At 38.4% G+C, this 20,121-nt stretch overlaps 1 protein-coding gene across 10 annotated transcripts in view; it reads left to right on the top strand.

The window, feature by feature from the left end:
- C2H8orf34 (chromosome 2 C8orf34 homolog) overlaps positions 1-20,121 on the top strand; it is a 237,461-nt gene that overhangs the window by 182,331 nt on the left and 35,009 nt on the right. For all 10 annotated transcript variants that reach the window (XM_075920572.1, XM_075920570.1, XM_075920568.1 and 7 more), the window contains 2 exons: positions 3,204-3,277; positions 19,037-19,157. In XM_075920572.1, coding sequence (XP_075776687.1) covers positions 3,204-3,277; positions 19,037-19,157 — 195 coding nt within the window. The remainder of the gene's footprint in view (positions 1-3,203; positions 3,278-19,036; positions 19,158-20,121) is intronic.

Below are 20,121 nucleotides of genomic sequence, written 5' to 3'. Positions count from 1 at the left end.
AGATACACCCTTAGTGGTTATGGGTCTATTATAGGAGAGAGTAGGTGAGGTTCTGTGGCATGCAACATGCAGGAAGGCAGACTATATGATCATGTTGGTCCCTCCTGGACTTAAAGTTTATGACTCCATGACAGAACTTTCCTACTAAGGGATGAAGACTGCTGCATATGATTGGCATTTGCAGGAATTACATCACAAATGCTGTGCTTCCTCCAGAGGTACTTAAAAGAGAGAAGGAGGGAGCAGATGTAGGCAGGCAAATGGGAGCAGGAAGCCCCCCACCCTTACTAACACATCTGCCTTTTGTAAGTGAGGAGCTGAAAACTAAAAAACTACTGCCCAGACAGACAAAAGATATCATGGCCTCCAGGAAAGAGGAGAGAGGGCAGCAATGATGTACTGCCAAATTTTTAACAAGGCACTCTCAGAAATGTTCTGCCTCCGTGTGGCATTCCCTGGGCAAAATAGTCTCTTCTTAAAATGTTTTTTTTTCCTTAAAGTGTTGTCTAGCAAAATATTTTTATTGAAAATTACTGTCTTTCATATGCAGGCACATTCCAGAAATAGGCATTAAACCCATAGCTGCCCACCCAGTCTTTACTATATTTAAAATATAGCCTGATTTCTTATCTTGTATTCCTCTGTAGTCAGTATTGCATATGTGTTTATAATCATCTACACACAGTAGAAAATCTTTTAAATCCTGTTGAAAATGCCTGTGATACTAAGCAAAGCCATTCTATTATATTTTCAATGTTTAATTACATCTATGAGAATGCATCATAAGATAAACCTTTCTGCTATTTTTAAATCAGGCTTGTCCAATGTAATTTGGCTTTATTTTCAATTCTTAGTTATCACTACTAATCATGCTGTACTCCCAGCTGAGAGAAGATATATATATTCTGAGAAATGTTGATGTTACCCATTTGTTCAGAATTTACAAGCACAGTGCTGATGCTTAGCAAAATTAAAGTGCATGCCTCTATTTTTTGGATAGTGATCTGCTCCTTAGTTAGTTGGCATGATGTTATTAGACCTGGAATAATTCTCTTGTGCATTTTAAAATGTACTGGGGTCAGAATTAATTACCTAATTATCTGGTCTAGCAATCTATACTTATGAGTAATCCTGGATCATGCTATTCTGCCAACTGAAGTCAATGAGAATTCATGACAGGATAGCTTATGTGAATAAATGCTGCAGCATCAGGCACCAAAAAAGGTACACTGGCCTGATTTTGATTTCTGTTATGTTGGTTTTACATTATTGCAACCCTGTTGAATTATACGGATTCATGTCTGGTCTAATCTAATGTTAATGAGAAAGTAGAATCAGACCATCAGTATTAAAGTTTTATAATACAAGACGTTTTCAATAATTAGTTATAAATTAACCCTTTTTTGCATTTAACCATATATCATCTCTAAAAATGATAAGGAGAGGGATTTAATAGCTCAGTACCAAATTCTGCTGCCCAGAAAACAACCTAAGTGTCCCTAGGTTACGCTACAGGAATTTCAATGGAGGTCAGGGGTGGTGAGAAGCAGATCCTCCACTAGTCTGTCCTGTCACTTTCTATGGATTCCCTACCTCAGCCTTTTCTTCCCTAGGACTGTCCCGAGCTGGAATGCATGGCGATCAAAACACTGTAAAGTATCCCTTGTCTGCCCTTCAGCAAGACCACGAGTCCCAATCCTGTCACAATGCTACCTGGTGTTAGTACTGCAATATTTGCCCCCTTTCCCTCCACACCACCAGCTTGCAATTTTCCAACTTGAATACTGAAAAATACTTGCTGTAGCAGCTTACAGCATTTACTTAATAATTAATAAGTGTGTGATCCTGGCCCCCTCATGTGAAGAAGTGCACCCTCCTCTGCAAGAAGTCCCATGAAACTATGTAGAACAAACCCTAAGCATGAAACCTATAATGAAAAACATATCTTTGCATTCAATGCATGCTTTCACGGGGAACCAAATACAAAAGTTTTACAATAGAACAAATTGCTAATGGGAAAAGAATAATGTGCATGAGCTGTTATGGGCAGCATATAGTGCTAAACATTGCTCCAGTTGATACAAGAATAATGTAAAAAATGAGATTCCTCATTATATGGCCCTTAGCTATATAAATATCCAAGGCATAGGAGAGAATGTGTTTCCGTTGGCAGTTTTAACAGAAACATTCTGAAAAGAACAAAAATAATACAAGTGTTGCTATATGCAAGCATGTATGTGGTATTTATAGGTTTATTGTGTTGGAGTTACAGATTATGTTGTGTGATACAGTGTAATTAGTAAGCTTAATCAACTTTAGCTGTCTGTTATACAAAGAATACTTTGTTGTGAAAATTACAATTCTCTGTTAGCATAAATTATTGGTTTCTATTTTCTGCTCAATGTAATTAACCCACAAATGATTTCTAACAAATAGTGTTTAAAAAGGCTGTAATGAACGTTCTTTAAACTCTTTTCCTGTAAGCTGTAGGTATATTAAAAATTTCCCAGCTGGCTTTCCGATGTGTTGGAAAAAGTATTTAAATGAAGGATGTTAATTATTGGTGTAAGTAGGTAGCTGTGCTTAGTTTTAAACATGTTCATACTATTTCATATGAAACTGCTTATGGCCATGGACTATGGGGGATGTAAGTCAGTGCAAAATTCAGCCTGTAATTTAATTTCTAATGACACTTGTGTCATAATGTTAATGGAAAACGATTCTTATACTTTGAGGTTTCTGAATGCTACACTCAAAAATTGCTAGCACTTCTGTTTTCCAAGGATGTTTTGTTTTAACAGCATTTCAGTGGGAGTCTTAATGGGCTTAATTAAATTAAAGCTGCTTAACTGTGCTACTGCACACACTAAAGAGCAAGCAGGATTTTGTTTTAATAGCTAAATAATAATAAAAATAATAAGCTACAGACATCATGGCAACCGTCTTTAATTCTTTGTCACCCTAATCCATTTAGAAATACTGTTCCACATTTTACCAAGCCTTCATTCACATGCAGTAAGTGAGCTCAAACCTACACACACATTAAAATCTATACAAAGTATAATACAACCCCCACACTTGTACTGTAGTCATATTTACTATCCTGGCAGTTCATTTATAGGTTTTACATTTTCTCTGAGATTTATTATACTTAAGTAATTAGATGAATGTGATATCACTACTTTTCTACCTCTTTGGAACAGCTTCAGTGGCTGGGGTGGAAACACTGATGGAGGATGCTGATGAATTTGAGAGTGCAGCTCAAATAACAGGACCTGTAAGTATCTTCATTTACAAATGTGACAATCTGCCAAAAATCTATTTAAATAAGACTTTATATAAGCTCAGGGGTTTACATGAAAAATAATATAACTAATTCTGATTGACTAATTCTGTGATAATATTGATTCCTTCAGTAGGGTAAAAGGAACTTCCTTGAAATTATTTTTTTCCCTGTACACTTGGAGCCATACATGTCTCAGTAGCAACAATGTTCCCACTGAGAGCAGAGGGTCCATACATGGGCTCAAAGCATTGTATGCAATGCCTCTATTATTAAAAATGACCAAGTAATTATTTCACTTACTTGTTGATTTTTTTGCTTTATTCTATACTAGCATTTGTACCCGGCATTGCTCAGGTTCCTTAACTCAATTAAGTTATTTATTTCAGATTTGTGAAAAAAAGGGATTGTTAAAAATTTTCCATTACAATTTTTAGTATATTTTTTGAAAATGGGAATTCTATCAAGTGTAATATTTTCTTCATCCTTATAAACCCTTATAATTTGCTGTGTTTTAACAAAAAAGACATTTTTTCTAGTGTTCAAATCTTAAGCATTGATTTAGCAGCCCCAAGGCAGAGCACTAGTCCAAATTTCTCCATTTTATCTCTTTTCTATAAGGTTTAATCAGAAGTAGTCGTATTCCAGGTTCATCCTATTTTTCTGTCTCATCTTGGCTCAGTCCAGGGGGTGAAAGTAAATTCAATTTCTTATAGGTACTGTTGTATCGTTTACATACCCTTTACATCGGTGTTCTATGTCTTCACTTGCACCCTCTTTCGAGAGAGGAATGCAAATGCAGCTGAGCAAAATTGAAAATGAAGCACGGATTTGAATTTCCCTCATTTCATTTGCATATTCGCGTTATGGCGCTATTTCGAAATAGCATTATTTCAAAAAAAGAAACGCTGTCTAGACGTGGTTATTTCGAAAGAAAACCCTTCTTCTGAAATAACTGGTAAACTTTGTTGTAGGAGGAATAAGGGTTATTTCAGAAGAAGGATTTTCTTACTAAATAACCGCATCTAGACAGAGTTTCTTTTTTTGAAATAGTGGTATTTCGAAATAGAGCCATAACGCGAATATGCAAATGAAGCACAGGAAATTCAAATCCGTGATTCATTTGCAATTTCGCTCACTTGCATTTGTATCCCTCTCTTGAAAGAGGGTGCAAGTGTAGACATACCCTTAGATAGATAGAAACAGGGATGTATAGCAAAAGACTACTAGCATTTTGTGGATTTGCTTGAGGCTCTCGTTAATTTTCCCAGCTATGCACATGGAGCTAACTGCAGTTTTTAAACGTAGACTTCCTATTGAATAGAACCCATGACCATCAACTTTAATTTTTCCCCCTTGGTAAAGATAATAGCGGGGGTGAGGAGGGCAGGTATTCTTGACCAACTTTTTTTAAAATTAAATTTGATAAATGCAGAAAGAGACAGGGAAGGAAAAAGTTCAAGCTGTTATTATTTTACAGCCATGTACATTGATTATTTTAGATACATGTGCAACTGTGTTTTTCATCTACACATATATTATTTAGAGCTCTGCTAGTCATTTTTCACTTTGTCTTTGTGTCTCATTACATTTTAAAGATTATGATGTACAACAATATTTAGGAATCTGAATGGGTACTTTTTTGTGTGTTTTTTTCCCCCAAATATGATTTAAATGAGTTACACTTACACACTAAAACATGGATATCCTCAAGAAGGGCTGGTCCAGTGGTACGGCACTTGTCTCAGACAAAGGAACTAGTTTCAATTCCATGTTTCCCCACATTTTTCCTTCAGTAAGATACTTACTGTGACATAGTTCTTTATTGATAAAATATGGCAACAATGTTTACCAGGTGTGTTGAGGACAAATACGTACATTCAATAATGTGAGGCACTTAGGTACTTATAGGATTCCCTTGACCACAGTATAGGTTTGCCAATTTAGTGATATTTAAAATCCATACAATCTAGCAGAAATGCTGGAACTTTCCCTGCTTGGCCTCTTCTCCTCATGTCCCCAAGGCCTCACCTCTGTCCCACCTCTTTCCCTACCCCCCAGAGCCAGGACTGGGAACTATCCTGGCTGAGTAGGGGGGCTGCTTGGAGGTGCCTTGTCACCCCTCCCACAATCAGGCCCAGGCTCTACTAGCCCCAGAAAAAACACAACTGCAGCTATATAAATCACATAGCTGGAGTTGACATATCTTAAGTCAAGCTCAGTGCTGCCTTCACAGTGGGAGGTCGATGGGAATAAATGGGATCGGAGTGCTCTCAGCATTCGCATAAGTAGATCTGACTGGACACTGTCAGGTCCCCTGTTCAGCCAGACTTTCTGGTCAAAAACTGGGCACCTGGTCTTCCTACCATAGCACCTAAAGGTAAACTAACGAGAGGAAAAAATATACAGTAACTTTGAAATCATATACTCAAAATATACATATGGACTTGTTTCCACATTTAAAAAATCCTCAAAAGCACTCATACATACCATGTAAAAACTGAACAGTAACTGAACCTTAATCAAAGACTTCTCAGAAATTGAACCATTTTTTCTATGCTAGTCACTGAGTTGGAGATAATTCCCCTCCCTTGCACAAGTGACTAAATCTGCTAATCCAGTTTCACTCTTGTTGAATTTAATGCAAAGAATGTACAGTAATATGAACTCTTTGGCATTTAAACTGGTCTTTAACAGAAATTTCTCTAGAGCCTTATTTATGTTTGACAAGTTTGTCTGAATTCCTTCTCTCCATATAAAAATGACCAGTTATGGGATAAATCAACAAACATTAGAAAAGAGGACAAAGGGTAACAAAAAGTGAGAATAGAAAGGAGAGCTAAAAGAGTTCTTTACAATGTTTTCAGTTGGAACCCACACTTCAGGTCTTTGCTTTGAACTTGCCTAAAGCAGTGCCCATCTTTGTTCTTTGAAAATCTTGGGAGTAGGAGTCAGCTGGTGTAAATTGTCATAGCTCTATTGATTACACCTTATGCAGCCTGAAGAACTATTTCATTATGTTTTTGTTGGATCTTAAAAGGGATAGGATAAACATTTTTGTTTTACAATAAAGTACGTGACAAGCTAACTTTCTGACAAGCTGTTAATAAACCATTATTATTCAGGCTTTAAGTTTTCATCCCTAATGATTTTTCTGAGAGTCAAATGTGAAGTACTCTGTTTAGTCTGTCAAGTCTGCTCTGTCTCAAAACTGGAAAGTGAGATATCTAAAGATTACTGATCTCTCTCCTTCTCTTTGTTGTGGAACTTTACCAACTATCCAATCAGCAGAAGACAAACAAGAAAGTTAATCAGTTATCCCAATCTCTGGATTTCCCAATGCATCCCATATTTTGTCTACCTTTCGGGGCTCAGTATTGCAAACATTTACTTTTGGTGAAAGAATCTGTAACTGAGAATAGTCAGTATAAGACTATCAAAAGCGGCGAGGAGTCCTGTGGCACCTTATAGACTAACTGAAGTGTTGGTCTATAAGGTGCCACAGGACTCCTCGCCGCTTTTGCAGATTCAGACTAACACGGCTACCCCTCTGATATAAGACTATCGTGTCTTCAATAGGGCTGCTCACAGTAGTAAGTACTATTCCTATTAGTAACTGTTTGTGGAATTATAAACTTTTTGGGGATAGATGGACTTTACTTTATCTATTATAAAACATTAAATGGGCTATGCAAATAATAAATACTAATGACAAGTAAATTGATATATTTTTTGAGCAATTACATGCTCTTTCCACCATTCCCATTTTCTGTTTAAATCCGAACTTGTGCTAAAACAGAATTTATTTAAAATGTGTTTAGTGATCTTTCCCAATTTAAGATCTCAGTTGGAAATTCTCCTTCCTTTTTCTGATACAACTTTTATATACATTCATATAGGAAGAGAGCAAGGTTTAATGCTTGGCATTTGTTTCCTAATTTTGTAGTGAGACAGGATTTTTTTCCCCAAGATTGTAAAATTCTGCAGACATTTTTCATGTGGCAAACTTAAAAAACAATCAGTTAGCTAGAATTAATTTAGAAACTAAAAACTAAAATATCAGAAGAAATGTACTGATACAAAATGGGGCACATGAACTGAGCAGTTATCACCATATAGTATGGTAGTTTTGTTCTGTTTCAGAACCTAGAACAAGTAAGGCTTTTGCTTATGTTTGTTTTTCATTCAGCCCTTTGTATTCTTTTGTGAGTCAACCCAATTCAAGTATAACAGATGGAAAAAAGTAATTCAACTGCAAAATGCATTTCTTACTGTGAAAAAAATACCCCAATAAATTTTTTATAGAGATTTACGGCTTTAAATATTTTTTCTCCTGTTTGCTCTGCTGGTTTATTGAGCATATATTACATATGCATACAGAGAATAGATTTTGTCATGATATATATATAAAAAGTCCTTAATGGTAATTAAATTTTTGGAAGTATTTGAGGCTTGATTGTACTATAGAAAATTAAAAGTTTAGCTCTGTGATGTACATTAAATCTGACTATTTCCAAAGTTCTATTCCTTAATTTGATTGCAAATAATTTGCTATTCTTTTCCATTATTTTCTCATAAGTCTCAGTTCCAAAAAACACTCAAATGCAAACCTCTTTTTAATTATGTTAATGGTTCCAATTTTTCATGCGCTCAGTGTTCTTTAATGTAATGCTTAAACCCTTCACTGGACTGAGTCAGCATTGAGCAGGGTTGGGAACTAAAATAAGAACTATTCTTAGGTCTTGATCCTATATGGTGAAGAGTAGTGACACATCTGTGCACCTGAGTGAACTGAAAGGACTCTCATTCATATAGACCCATCAGTGTAGTAAGAATAATTTTTTCAAACCTGAGTATCTGTTGAAACCAAAAGCAAGTCCAAATGCTTTACACTTCTGAAAACCAGTTCATTTTCAGAAGTGACTAAAGATGGATTTAGCTGACAAACTTTAATCACTCAAATCTGAATTTTAGCTTTAACATTTATATTTATGTGGCAAACCCCATGATTAAAATTATACACTTTCCCATTTCTCATTTGCACATTTGCCAAAAGCACACATGGAAAAGAAATAATCCTGTGTGGAAATGCAGGTGCAGTATTAAACAAGCATTCTGGGCTCTGGGAATATAAAGAACTAGCTAGAAATGAAAGTGATGAATCCACTTTCCTCCCACGGACAGCCATGGCCACTGACATTGACTTGATGATACCTTGGGTGTCTCCATCCCAGCTCCCATGCTCTGAGCAACACAGAGGCCTCTTTGGTGTAGACTTTCCTTTTCCTTACCCTGTTCACTCCCACTTTGTCTTCCCCTGCTGTCTGCAATTCCACTCTTTGACAGACATTGTTTCCCTAAACAGAAGTAAAATAGTAAGCTATTTAGTACAGTGTCTACACTCTTTTGCAATGGTGAGTAGCATAGCTCTGAGTGCAACATGGCTGCTTTTGTGCTGCCCATACCTATCCTTTCCATACTTTGGTCTCCAGTAATGCCAGTTAAGTAGGTTTGGATGCTCAGTACTTGAATTTCCTTTTCTTTTGCCCTTTATCGAAATAAGATACACAATTTGCGCTACACAAATTGCACATCTTTATCTCAAATCTACTCGCGCCATCCCTTATCCCTCATGCATTGAGGTTTACCATGGTGAAATAGCATGCCTATTATTTCAAAAAATATTTTGAAATAACAGGCGGCGTGTGTAAATGTGGGGTAGCTATTTTGGGATACCCCTGGTATCCCGAAATAGCCGTGCAGTGTAGATGTACTCTTAGGGTGTGTCTAGACTACATGCCTCCGTCGACGGAGGCATGTAGATTAGCCAGATCGGCAGAGGGAAATGAAGCCGCGATTAAAATAATCGCGGCTTCATTTAAATTTAAATGGCTGCCCCGCTCTGCCGATCAGCTGTTTGTCGGCAGATCGGGGTAGTCTGGACGCGACGCGCCGACAAAGAAGCCTTTCTTGATCGGCACAGGTATGCCTCGTGAAACCAGGTTTACCTGTGCCGATCAAGAAAGACTTCTTTGTCGGCGCGTCGCGTCCAGACTGCCCTGATCTGCCGACAAACAGCTGATCGGCAGAGCGGGGCAGCCATTTAAATTTAAATGAAGCCTCGACGGAGGCATGTAGTTTAGACGTACCCTCAGAGACTGGGAATTCATTTCTGCAATTCATGTGCTTCCCTGACTATCGCCATATGGAGCTCTGGTAGTTAGCAGGGTGAATGTAAGCCTTGCTGAAAGTGCTCTGTGGAGATTAGAAGCATGACAGTGTCCTGAGTCTGTTGAAAATTCCCTGGGGAGCTAAATTGCTCTGCAGGGTATGGACCACCTCAGTAATAATACTTTGAGAAGCTTATGTCTGTGTGTCCTGGTAGCTTGTCGTTAAATAATCTCCTGATTTTAGGAGCTTAAGTGTCAATGCCCCTTGGTTTACTCTCACTTTTGGCTTCTTTGCAAAGCTTAAACTGCAGCCATGCATGCTTTGCAAAAAATGTAATCAGCCATGCAGACTGTTAAGACTGTGTATTACTCGAATGCATATTTTCAAAAGCACTTTTCCTCAATGTCCCCTTCTCTTTACCAAAACATACATGTCTCCAAACCACCATAACTGCTTCACTTGTAATTTAGGACAATTCAGGGTTTGTTTTGCAGGAATTATTGAGTGGTCATAATTGAATATCATAATGTAAATCTGGTTACAACTTGAAGTATGAAGAGAAAACTTTCTCTCCACAATACAGGAAGGGAGCACATCTGAGTGAAGACTTGTCTATGAGAACATTGAATTGATTACAGGCTGGAGTGTAAATATGTCCTCCATTGGCCTGTGCACAGAGTAGGCTTGATGAAAGGGCGGGGCAAAAAGAACAATTGCCCCAAGGCCCAACGATTCTAATGGCCCCGGAGTTCCTGGTTGCTGCTACTGCTACTGTGGCAGCAGCAGTGGCTAGAGCCCCAGGCTTTTAAGAATCAGTTGTCTCTGAGGGCTAGTGGAGAGGGTACTGTACCATCCAGAGGGCGCTGAGGGATAGCTTCTCAGCCCAGCTCCTTCCAGCCAAGGCCCTGTCCCTTCCATGAGCACACAACTGGCCCTTTTGTACACATTGCCCTGGGGCCTGGCAATCCTGGCAGCTACCCCGGCGCACTATCTGGCTATGTCTACACTGCACCTCTCTTGCACAAAAGCCTATGCAAATGAAGTGCAGATTAGCATATTGCCATGCTTCATTTGCATAATTAATTAGGGGCTGTTTTTGCACAAAAGGCTTTTGCGCAAAAAGGAGCTGTGTAGACAGCTCCTTTTTGCACAAAAACCCCCTCTTGCGCAAGAGCTGTTTTTCCTCATTTTTTCAGGAAGAACGGCTCTTGCACAAGGTCTTTTTTTGCACAAAAAGCCATCTGCACAGCTCCTTTTTGCTCAAAAGCCTCTTGCGCAAAAACAGCTCCTTACTAATTATGCAAATGAAGTGTAGCAATATGCTAATTTGTGCCTCATTTGCATAGGCTTTGCGCAAGAGAGGTGAGTGTAGACGTAGCTCTATGTACTCTGCTGCCACACATTAAAATTTCCTTAGGTGGCTTTATCTATTCCTGGTTCCAAGCAAGGTGGGGTAAAAACATTCTGTGGAACTGTCAATGTATGATTGCAGGATCTGCATACATGGTTACTGAATGGCAGGCTTGTCTGTGATACCTTTACACCCCAGCTTGGCTCAGACTAAGTGTTCATGTTTACACATCCCAAGTCAGCAACTGAACAATGTGGCAGGACATCAGGGATCAGGTCCCTGATTCAGGAAAGCATCCCTGTTTAGAAAAGTTTTTAAGTATGTGCTTAAATTTAAGCATGAATTTAAATGCCATTAAAGTCAATGGGTTTTAATCATATGCTGAATTAAGTACTTTCCTATATTTTAGTGCTACTCAGACCTCAGCAGTTCAGGAGTGAAATGAGCAATCAACATTACCCAAAAGAGCCACAGCAGTATGAATTCATTGCTTCATTATAATTATTTTATGAACTAAAATTAGTTACCTTGGTTAATAATTATATTATGCAGTATTTTAATAGCATGTGTTGCTGTGAAGAGCTGCAGGAGATAAAATAAAGAACCTCAATCTGTGCATCACTGCTACATTTTGAGCCAGTGAATGACATTAGAGCAGTGTTTGTCTCACTTTGAGAAAGCTGCTAACGGGCTGCTCCGGAGTGTTTACTTACCAGCTCCGCAGCCATGGAGCCTCGTGGCTCCCATTGGCTCCAGTTTGCCGTTTGGAGTCAAGGAGAGCTGCAGGAAGCAGGGGCCGGGGCCACACCACTTCCTGTAGCTCCCCTTGGTTGCAAATGATGGACCGCTGCCAATGGGAGTCGCGAGGCTTCAGGGCTGTGGAGCTAGTAAGTTAACAAACCGGAGCAACCCATTAGCAGCTTTCTCAGAGTGGCTCCACGGCTCACTTTGAGAAACACTGCATTAGAGAAATATAATTTCATGTTATCCTACCACTAGATGTATAGATGTATAAGGCGTGCCCAGTTCTAGAAGAGAATTAAAGGCCCAATCCTTTATCTCCATGAGATCCTAATGAAGCCAATGAAGGCTGTGAGAGTTTAGCGTCTCTGAGAAGTCATTCAGCACTTTGCAGGATTAGCAATTGGTCCAAAATAATCTTAATTTTATAAAGTCTCAAGTCTTTTTTAAATTGAATTTTATATTAAGAGATTTCCAAATATTGTCTATCTTTATTTAATTTTAAATGTAGAAAGGACTGCTCTTTTGACAATGATGATCATAGTTGTAAGAGATTAGTATTTTTGGTAACACAAATCCAAGATTTCTACCCCAAAATAACAAAAAATTAAAGACAGCCTGAAACATCATGAAATCAACCTTCTGCTTACATTTCACATGCTGAAACACAGGTAGTTCCATGGAGCCCATGTATTTTATTTCTGTAAATAGGAAAGCTAGTAATAATTTAGTCTAAAATTTGGTGTGGAAAGAACTAGCTCAATAGTTTTTTTTTTTTAATTGTAAGTTTGGTGTAAAATGTGCTGGCAGGCTGCCACATGGAGTGGAAAGCTTATAATTTCAATTACATGGCATTTCAAGTAGAACAGGCCCTAATGTTGAAAATAGAGATTAGAGGTGGTTGTCAATATTGCAACAAAGCTTTGAAGAGGATTATTATTTTTAAATTACCTTAAGAACCAACTTGACTAGCTCACCCCATGTGCCTGAGCAGATTGGGGAAACTAAAAGATTAAACAGTTGGTAAACTCTATTAGAAAAATGAATGTTGTGTGAAAAAACTTCACACAGTATTGTGCAGAAAGATTAGCTGCTTGAATAACAATCATCCTTCTCTGCTTTCTAGTCAGGATTAATCACAAGGGTACACTCACAGACAATTTGTTGAAAAATGGAATTGACTGTATTTGGAGGCATCTCTGACAAATGCTTCTATTTAAACTTAATTTTATCTGAATTGGTGAATTGCATATGAGAAAGCTTATGAGTGTTTTTCTTTGTTGTGGTATTATTTCCTGAAGCTGCTGGTAAAATTTTCACTTAATGAAAAAAGATATGCATAACATAAAGTTCAATAAAATTATTTATATTTCCAACTTATCAGGAACTGATTAATAAACAACGAATGCATTCCTAGGCAAATTCTAATATTTTTGTATGCTTCACTTAAATACCTTGGTTTTATTGCAACCAGACAGTTCCACTTGAAACTTTCTTTATCTTACCGTACATTTGTCTTCTATGCTCTTATCCTCAGTCTAAATTTACTTATTGCAAGCTGCTCTTGGAGCCTCTTGTTCTTGACTGCAGGGAAGCTGGCACTCAAAGGCAAGCTTCCTCCACATCTTAAAATTGTTCTTACCCCCAATAATTCATAGTGGCTGCTGTGGTCTAAAATGAAAAATATTCTCCCTGAAAATCACATATTAAGCTGCTCTATATCTCTAATAAAAGGCATTCTGAAAAGCTGAAGAAATGCTTTCTGCTGGAAACCAACTTCTCTTCTTGGAGTATCCTACATTGTTCTGGTAAAGCACTTTATATTAGGGGTTGAGAATTTTTAGGCCTTACTCCTGGCATCAGATCATTTCACCTGTGCAGAACTCTATAGATGTCTGTAGGGCTTCTCATCTGTGTGAGGATCCAACATAGCTACAGGATCAGAACCTTAGTGTGTATCATATTTCTTCTAACAGAATTATCAACGACTTTTGGCACCAGGCTAATGTGGTGGCTAAAGTCTGAAGCATATACTATGATATCTAAAAGTCACTCTAACATAAGAAATGTGTAACTATAGCAGATTTCCCTACCCTACTCCAGCCCCACTATGTTACAGTATTCTTCAAAAATGCAATGGACTAGTTAAGGCCTTGATTAAATTTTGGCCTCTTCTTTTGTGTTTTTTGGCTAAGTGATCTAAGTAAAGAATACAAAAATAAATATATTGTATGTGAAGACATAATGAAGATGTGGAAAAAACCCTAGCAAAATGCTGACATATGGCTGACCTTAAAAGTTGGCACATCTCTTGACAATGTTGTTTTAGCATGTTTCTGATGCTATATTACATGGCCATGCCTTGGTTCAAAATTGGTGAATGGGGCCCAATGTGATTTCCATAAGTAAAAAAGACAAGGATGTTCTTTCAGTAATTTCCTTGCATTGAGGTGTAGAACTCCTTGTTAATTTAAACATCCATTTGTAAAATGTAAAGAAACATCAAATATAAGGCATAGGTTGGAACCATAATGGCAAAGAAATTAATTAAAACTATCCACATTTATATCCTACCCTAATCCAAGCTACCAGGTTAAAAGGAATAAGCAGGATCTACCTCCCTTTATCACAGTTGATTAAACTCTGAATTAACTGAAGTGTTAATGTTTGCATAGAAATAACCTGGAGTGTGTTTTTAAGGTGCTTAAGAGGTTATATCATAGCATTAGTTGGCTCCACTATTGTTATGTTTCAGAATAAAGTTATACTATGCTTGCAGGTTTGTATTGGTCTGGTTGCACAATACCTGGTCAACAGACAATAGCCTAAATTCTGTAAAGTGGCAAGGAAGATGTATCGAGGGGTAGCCGTGTTAGTCTGAATCTGTAAAAATAACGAAAAGTCCTGTGGCACCTTATAGACTAACAGATATATTGGATCATAAGCTTGCATGGGCAAAGACCCACTTCGTCAGATGCATGTAGTGGAAATTCCAGAGGCAGGAATAAATATATAGACATAAGAAAAGAGTTCCAATCAAGAGTAAGGCTAAAGATAACGAGGTCAATTCAGTCAGGGAGGATGAGGCCTACTTCTAGCTAAGGAAGATGTAAATTACAACTGCTGCACCAGCCATTGTGCCTTGCAACCTTGAGGGTTCATCTTGAATTACAGTGTGATTGCTGCTATCTGCCCCGACTTTCTCTGAGGGGGAAGGGCAGCTTTAAATCTTGCTAGAGCCTTATAAGGTCTCTATTGGTTTAGCAGGACTTTAGACTGTGCATGCCTCATTTTCTAGGCATCACAATCTACTTTTCAGGCTATGTTGGCTCCTCAGCATATGAAAGTGGCACAGCTGTGTGATGGGAACACTAAGGACCCTCATCAGGGTTTACACTAGTATAAACTCTGAAATGAATGTAGCTCTCAAAATCGAAATAATTTTTCATGCAAAGCCATGTAGGGTTTATGAAAAATTGCAATTCCTGGTCTGCCTCCTAAATAAATGAAACCTATTTTCATTTATGTCCCTGAAATGCACAGTATCAGAGAACGATCACAAGTCACAAAAATGCAATTTTCTCATAATAACCTTTGGCTTATTTGTGCTGCTTTTCATTGTCATTCATATTCTTACCAAATGAATGTATTCATATGGTGCCATTTATGTTATGTTTATACTTATGTTTGTCACTAAATGTATCACTAAATTTCAAATATTTAGTGCCTTGTGTACTCAATAAGTAATTGCTTATAAGTATTGCTTTAGCTTTTGGCACATTAGGACCTGACTAGTAGTTACAGAGATTTGTGGTGGTACATAGAATCTAGATCTTTTCGTCAAAACATGATAAAAAATATTTGATAAACAGGTCACAAACCTGGGATAGATTCTACCCTCAGCTGTGTCATTAACTTCAATGGCAGTTGAAGGCATATGTTGAGGGAAGAAACGGATAAATGAAAATATATATGGGTATAGAGTGAATGGATGTATCATGGATATTTATGTCACTAGCAGACTTACCCGACATTATTCAAGTCCTTCAGGGCAGGGGCTGGAGCTGTGGGGGTGCAGGAGTTGGGACAGGGCCTTGGGGAAATGGAGGGGGGAAGTGCAAGAGGCAGAGTGTATCTGTATGCAAGAGTGAGGGTTAGGATGTGAGGAGGGGCTCAAGGTGGTGGTGGTAGGGTCCATCTAGCACAGGCCTTTTCTCTCCCCTGTAGTGCTCTCCCACCCACCAGGGGTATTTTCTTTGCTTCCTTGTCCTCCCAGCTGCCAGGGATGTTTTTTTTCCCTTCCCCCTTCTCCCCGTCCCCTCCGGCTGCCAAAGGCATTTTTTCTCTCCCTCTCCTCCAGCCCTGTGGCCAAGGGCCAGGAATAAGATAAAAGGTTTGGGACAGGGAGTCTGCTTGCCCTGTGTGCTGACTAGAGCCCCAGCCCTGCTGGCCACTCCCTTGATGATATGGCTTCCATCAGTGGTCACTCCTCAGAATAGCTCTCCCCTGCATGCCCCTGTCCTCAGTGGGCACTCTCATATCGCGTCCCTAGGGTTGCCAGATGTCCGGTATTCACCCGGACAGTCCAGTATTTTCAGCTCATGTCCGGTAAAAAAATTCAGAGAATACCGGACACCTAAAATGTTCAGTATTTTCAGAATTTTTCCACGGCCAGGAGGCGAAAATGCTGGGCACCTGGCAACCCTACAAACACTCAGTGCCCAGCCCCCCCCCCCCCAACCCCCATGCTTACCTGGTTCACCAAGGCTGCCAGCACAAAATGGCTGCTGGCCAAAAGACCTAGGGTCTTAGTGCTCAACTGTGTTCCCTGTTCACTTAAAGGGGACATGCTGTTTTAATGCTTAATAAGTCCTTGGAGTCTTTTTTTCTTTTTCTTTTTTTTTTTTGCTCAACAACTTTGGTCTCCCTTCCCCCGCCCCTTTTTCCCCTTCAACAGAATTTTTTCCCGGTGCTTTTTTTTTGGGGGGGAGGGGGTGTTTGGTATCTTTGTTTCAACCATCTGGCAACCCTACACATCCCTCCCTTTGCCTGTTATGGAAAACAGTCCTTTTCCTGGGGCTTCTGGTTGTTCTGGCACAGCCAACTCCTGACCTTGCTTTAAGTTAGGAGTAGAGGAAGCTGCATGCCAAATTTTGTGGCCCTAGCTCTTACCATTTAGGAGGAGTTCTTGAACAAATGGACTCGCAGACAGACACACAGGCAGACCCACTCTAATATATATAAAATTTATATTTATATATTCATATATTTGTATGTGTGCTTTCATAAATTGTGAATGTCTTTGTGTAGCAGTCTGTATTCACAAATGTATAATATCTCTATAGTTACAAAGACATCTGGGCTATGTCTACACTTGCGGCTTCTTGCACAAGTACGGCCATTCTTGCGCAAGAATCAGCAGAGCGTCCACACTGCCCGCCCGCTGATGCACAAGGAAATTTACAGTACAGAGTGGTAAGAGAGGGCTTCTTGCGCAAGAGCTACTCTCTTTTTTTTAACGGGTGTAAGCCCTCTTGTGCAGGAGCTCTTGCGCAAGAAGGCAGTGTGGACGCTAGGCAGGGATTTCTTGTGCAAGAAAGCCCTATGGTTAAAATAGCCATCAACTTTCTTGCGCAAGAGAGCATTCACACTGCCATGAGCGCTCTTGCACAAAAGCACAGCTTGCACATGGCAGTGTGGACGTTTTCTTGTACAAGATTTCTTGCACAAGAACCCCTTACGCAAGAAGTGTAGACATAGCCATACAATGTGTGCATATTTGTGTACATACATCAACATATACAAACATATACATGGACATTTGTATAATGGAAAATATATCTATGTAATCAATATAAAAACTATAACATAGGGCCACATGCTGATCCCTTTCCTCACAATGAACACACTGAATAGAACCTTACGTCCTGTGTAGGCCCTCTTACTTGTAATTGAACTGCTCATGATATAAGGTGTTATTCAACATAAGTAAAAATATTGGAATCTGGCCCTAAATAACTATTGCCTTGATCCTTCAAACGTGAGAAATTACATGCCTGTTACTAATCCTAATGAGTTCATTGGGCTTGACGCTGAGAACTCACAGCTGCCACTGAAGGTGCAAATGCTCAAAACCTCTCCAGACCAGACCAATGGGAGCTATTCATGTGTCTGAAATTAGTATGTTTGCATGATCAGGTCTTATTTTATATAGTTTATGGTCTTTTCTAGATATTTTAACACTTGGGATCACATATGAATAATTGTAATTAAAATTAGTAGTGCTATAGAAGCAAATTTGCAAACTGATAATGGTACCGTCATTCCAAAAATTACATCACTAACTAAACAAGCCAATTAAAATCTGGAACAGCCTAGATAATATTGATTGATATGATTTAATATAAAGCCAATTTATTTTTCCTGTGCAAATCTAGACCTTCACATTTTAGATACTTTTTTATAAATATAATATTCTACAGTTGTATAGTGAAACCTAGTTAAAAAAATATGCTTTGCAGGAGTCAGCTACTTAAAAGGTGGCATTCATTTTTTTAATGTATCTGAAATAATATAAAATATTCTTTATAACTGTATATGTTCAGGAATTATATTTATTTCTTGGGAAAATAGCAACAACTACTACAGTACATACAACTAGTTTTTAATGTTTAAAAACTCCAGGTCTTCGGATGAAATATTTTGGCAATGTAATAAAGTAAACTCTATGTTCAGATTGCAGCTAAGAATGATTTACTTAATCATTTTGCTCATAGTTTTTATGACTGAATCCTGAACATCTGGTCATATGTTTTAGTTTATCTTAAACAAAGATAAAAATATATCAAGTTTATCTCCATAGTTTTATAGTTTTCTAGGCATCTTTTAAAGACTTGTTGAAGAGTTCTAAAAACATTTTGGTAACTCTGAGTATCACAGTGTTCATTAGTTGAATAATTTGGTGGGTGTTTTGCTTTCCATGTTCCCTTCCAAAGTGCTTATAATGCTACCTCAAAGAAAAAATTCTTGCAGTGATACAGAGCATTGGAAATGTTGGTTAAGAAATGCAGAGATACTGCCAGATGTGCTGCTTTGCAGAGATATTGGGCCATGTTTTATGTTGATTTAAAGTGAGTGCAATCCCACTAAAGCCAGTGGGACTGCGCAGAGTATAAATCATTCCAGAATTTGGCCTAATATGTTGCTTCTGAGTGCCAATTTGTATGCAGGTATCTCTTTGCTTTACACTGCTAGATATTTTGAATCTAATCCATCTTTTATCCATTTGTGCCTTAAAATAAATAATATTTCACAATGAATAGATTTGCATAGAAGCCAAAGTTTTTAAATTCCTCTTTAAACTTTAAAGCACCATTTAGTTACCTAAATTAGAAGAACATATCATTCCAACTTTCTTTTAATACTTTCAATATAAATGTAAAATACTTTTAAAGATTCTAATATTTCCCTTTCTTTTTACCTGCATTTAGCATCAACCAGTTTGGGACTTGGCTGTTGCGTGTGACAGAAACGGAGAGTCCCCAAGCCAGAAACTCTTAAAAGACTCCTTAGCAGCAAAAGATCTGCAGACCATGGAAAAACATCTAGCTGGTGCGTATAGTGACAAGGAATCATAAAATATCAAGCACTATTTACCTAGGTAACCCCACTGAAATCAGTTTTACTACTCATGCCAATAACGAGAGGAAACATTGGCTTAGATGCTGAGAAAAGTTGAGTGAGGTATTGAATTGTAACCTCTCTTTCTTTTCTTTTGATATTTTGTTGAACAGGAGAAAAACACATTTATTTGAAGTAAAAAATATTTAAACTTGACTGTGTATAGTAAGGTAATTAAAAAAATGACAGTTTCATTATATATTTACTCCCATACCTCAGTGATACCTTATGGCTGTGTCTACACTGCACCCCTTTTCCGGAAAAGGGATGCAGATTAGACACTTCGGAATAAGCCCTTTTCCGGAGGATTTCTTATTCCTACTTTCAATAGGAATAAGAAATCCTCCGGAAAAGGGCTTATTTTCCAGAGAATCGCGTCTAGACTGGCGCTTTTCTCCGGCTTATCCCCAAGCCGGAAAAAAGCGGCAGCCATGTAAATGCAAATGCCGCGGGGGATATTTAAATCCCCCGCGGATTTGCAATTCCGAAGTGTCTAATCTGCATCCCTTTTCCGGAAAGGGATGCCAATGTAGACACAGCCTATGTGTTAGTGAATTATTGTTGGTAGAACTCCAGGGTGTAAATCTTCCAAAAAACTTCAGCAGACCAGTGTACTCATACAATGTTGGCCTGAGGGATGACCCAGCCAGGTCTCTGTGAGATTTAATGGGAGTTTCGTTTGATGAGGATTAGAGCCTTAATACTGATCAGTACTGATCGTGGTAATTGTTTAAAGAGTACAATAAAGTAAAGGTGAAAGTATTGTCATTGGTTTCTTGAAAAATGCATTGGGAGATTTAAGGACAAAAGATCATAAGAACGGCCATACTGTGTCAGACCAAAGGTCCATCCAGCCCGGTACCCTGTCTGCCGGCAGTGGCCAATGCCAGGTGTC

Source organism: Pelodiscus sinensis, chromosome 2 (assembly GCF_049634645.1).
Source record: "Pelodiscus sinensis isolate JC-2024 chromosome 2, ASM4963464v1, whole genome shotgun sequence".
NCBI lineage: Eukaryota > Metazoa > Chordata > Testudines > Trionychidae > Pelodiscus > Pelodiscus sinensis.
The sequence above is the reverse complement of the archived record's forward strand: the minus strand, read 5'-3'. Positions and strand labels throughout refer to the sequence as shown.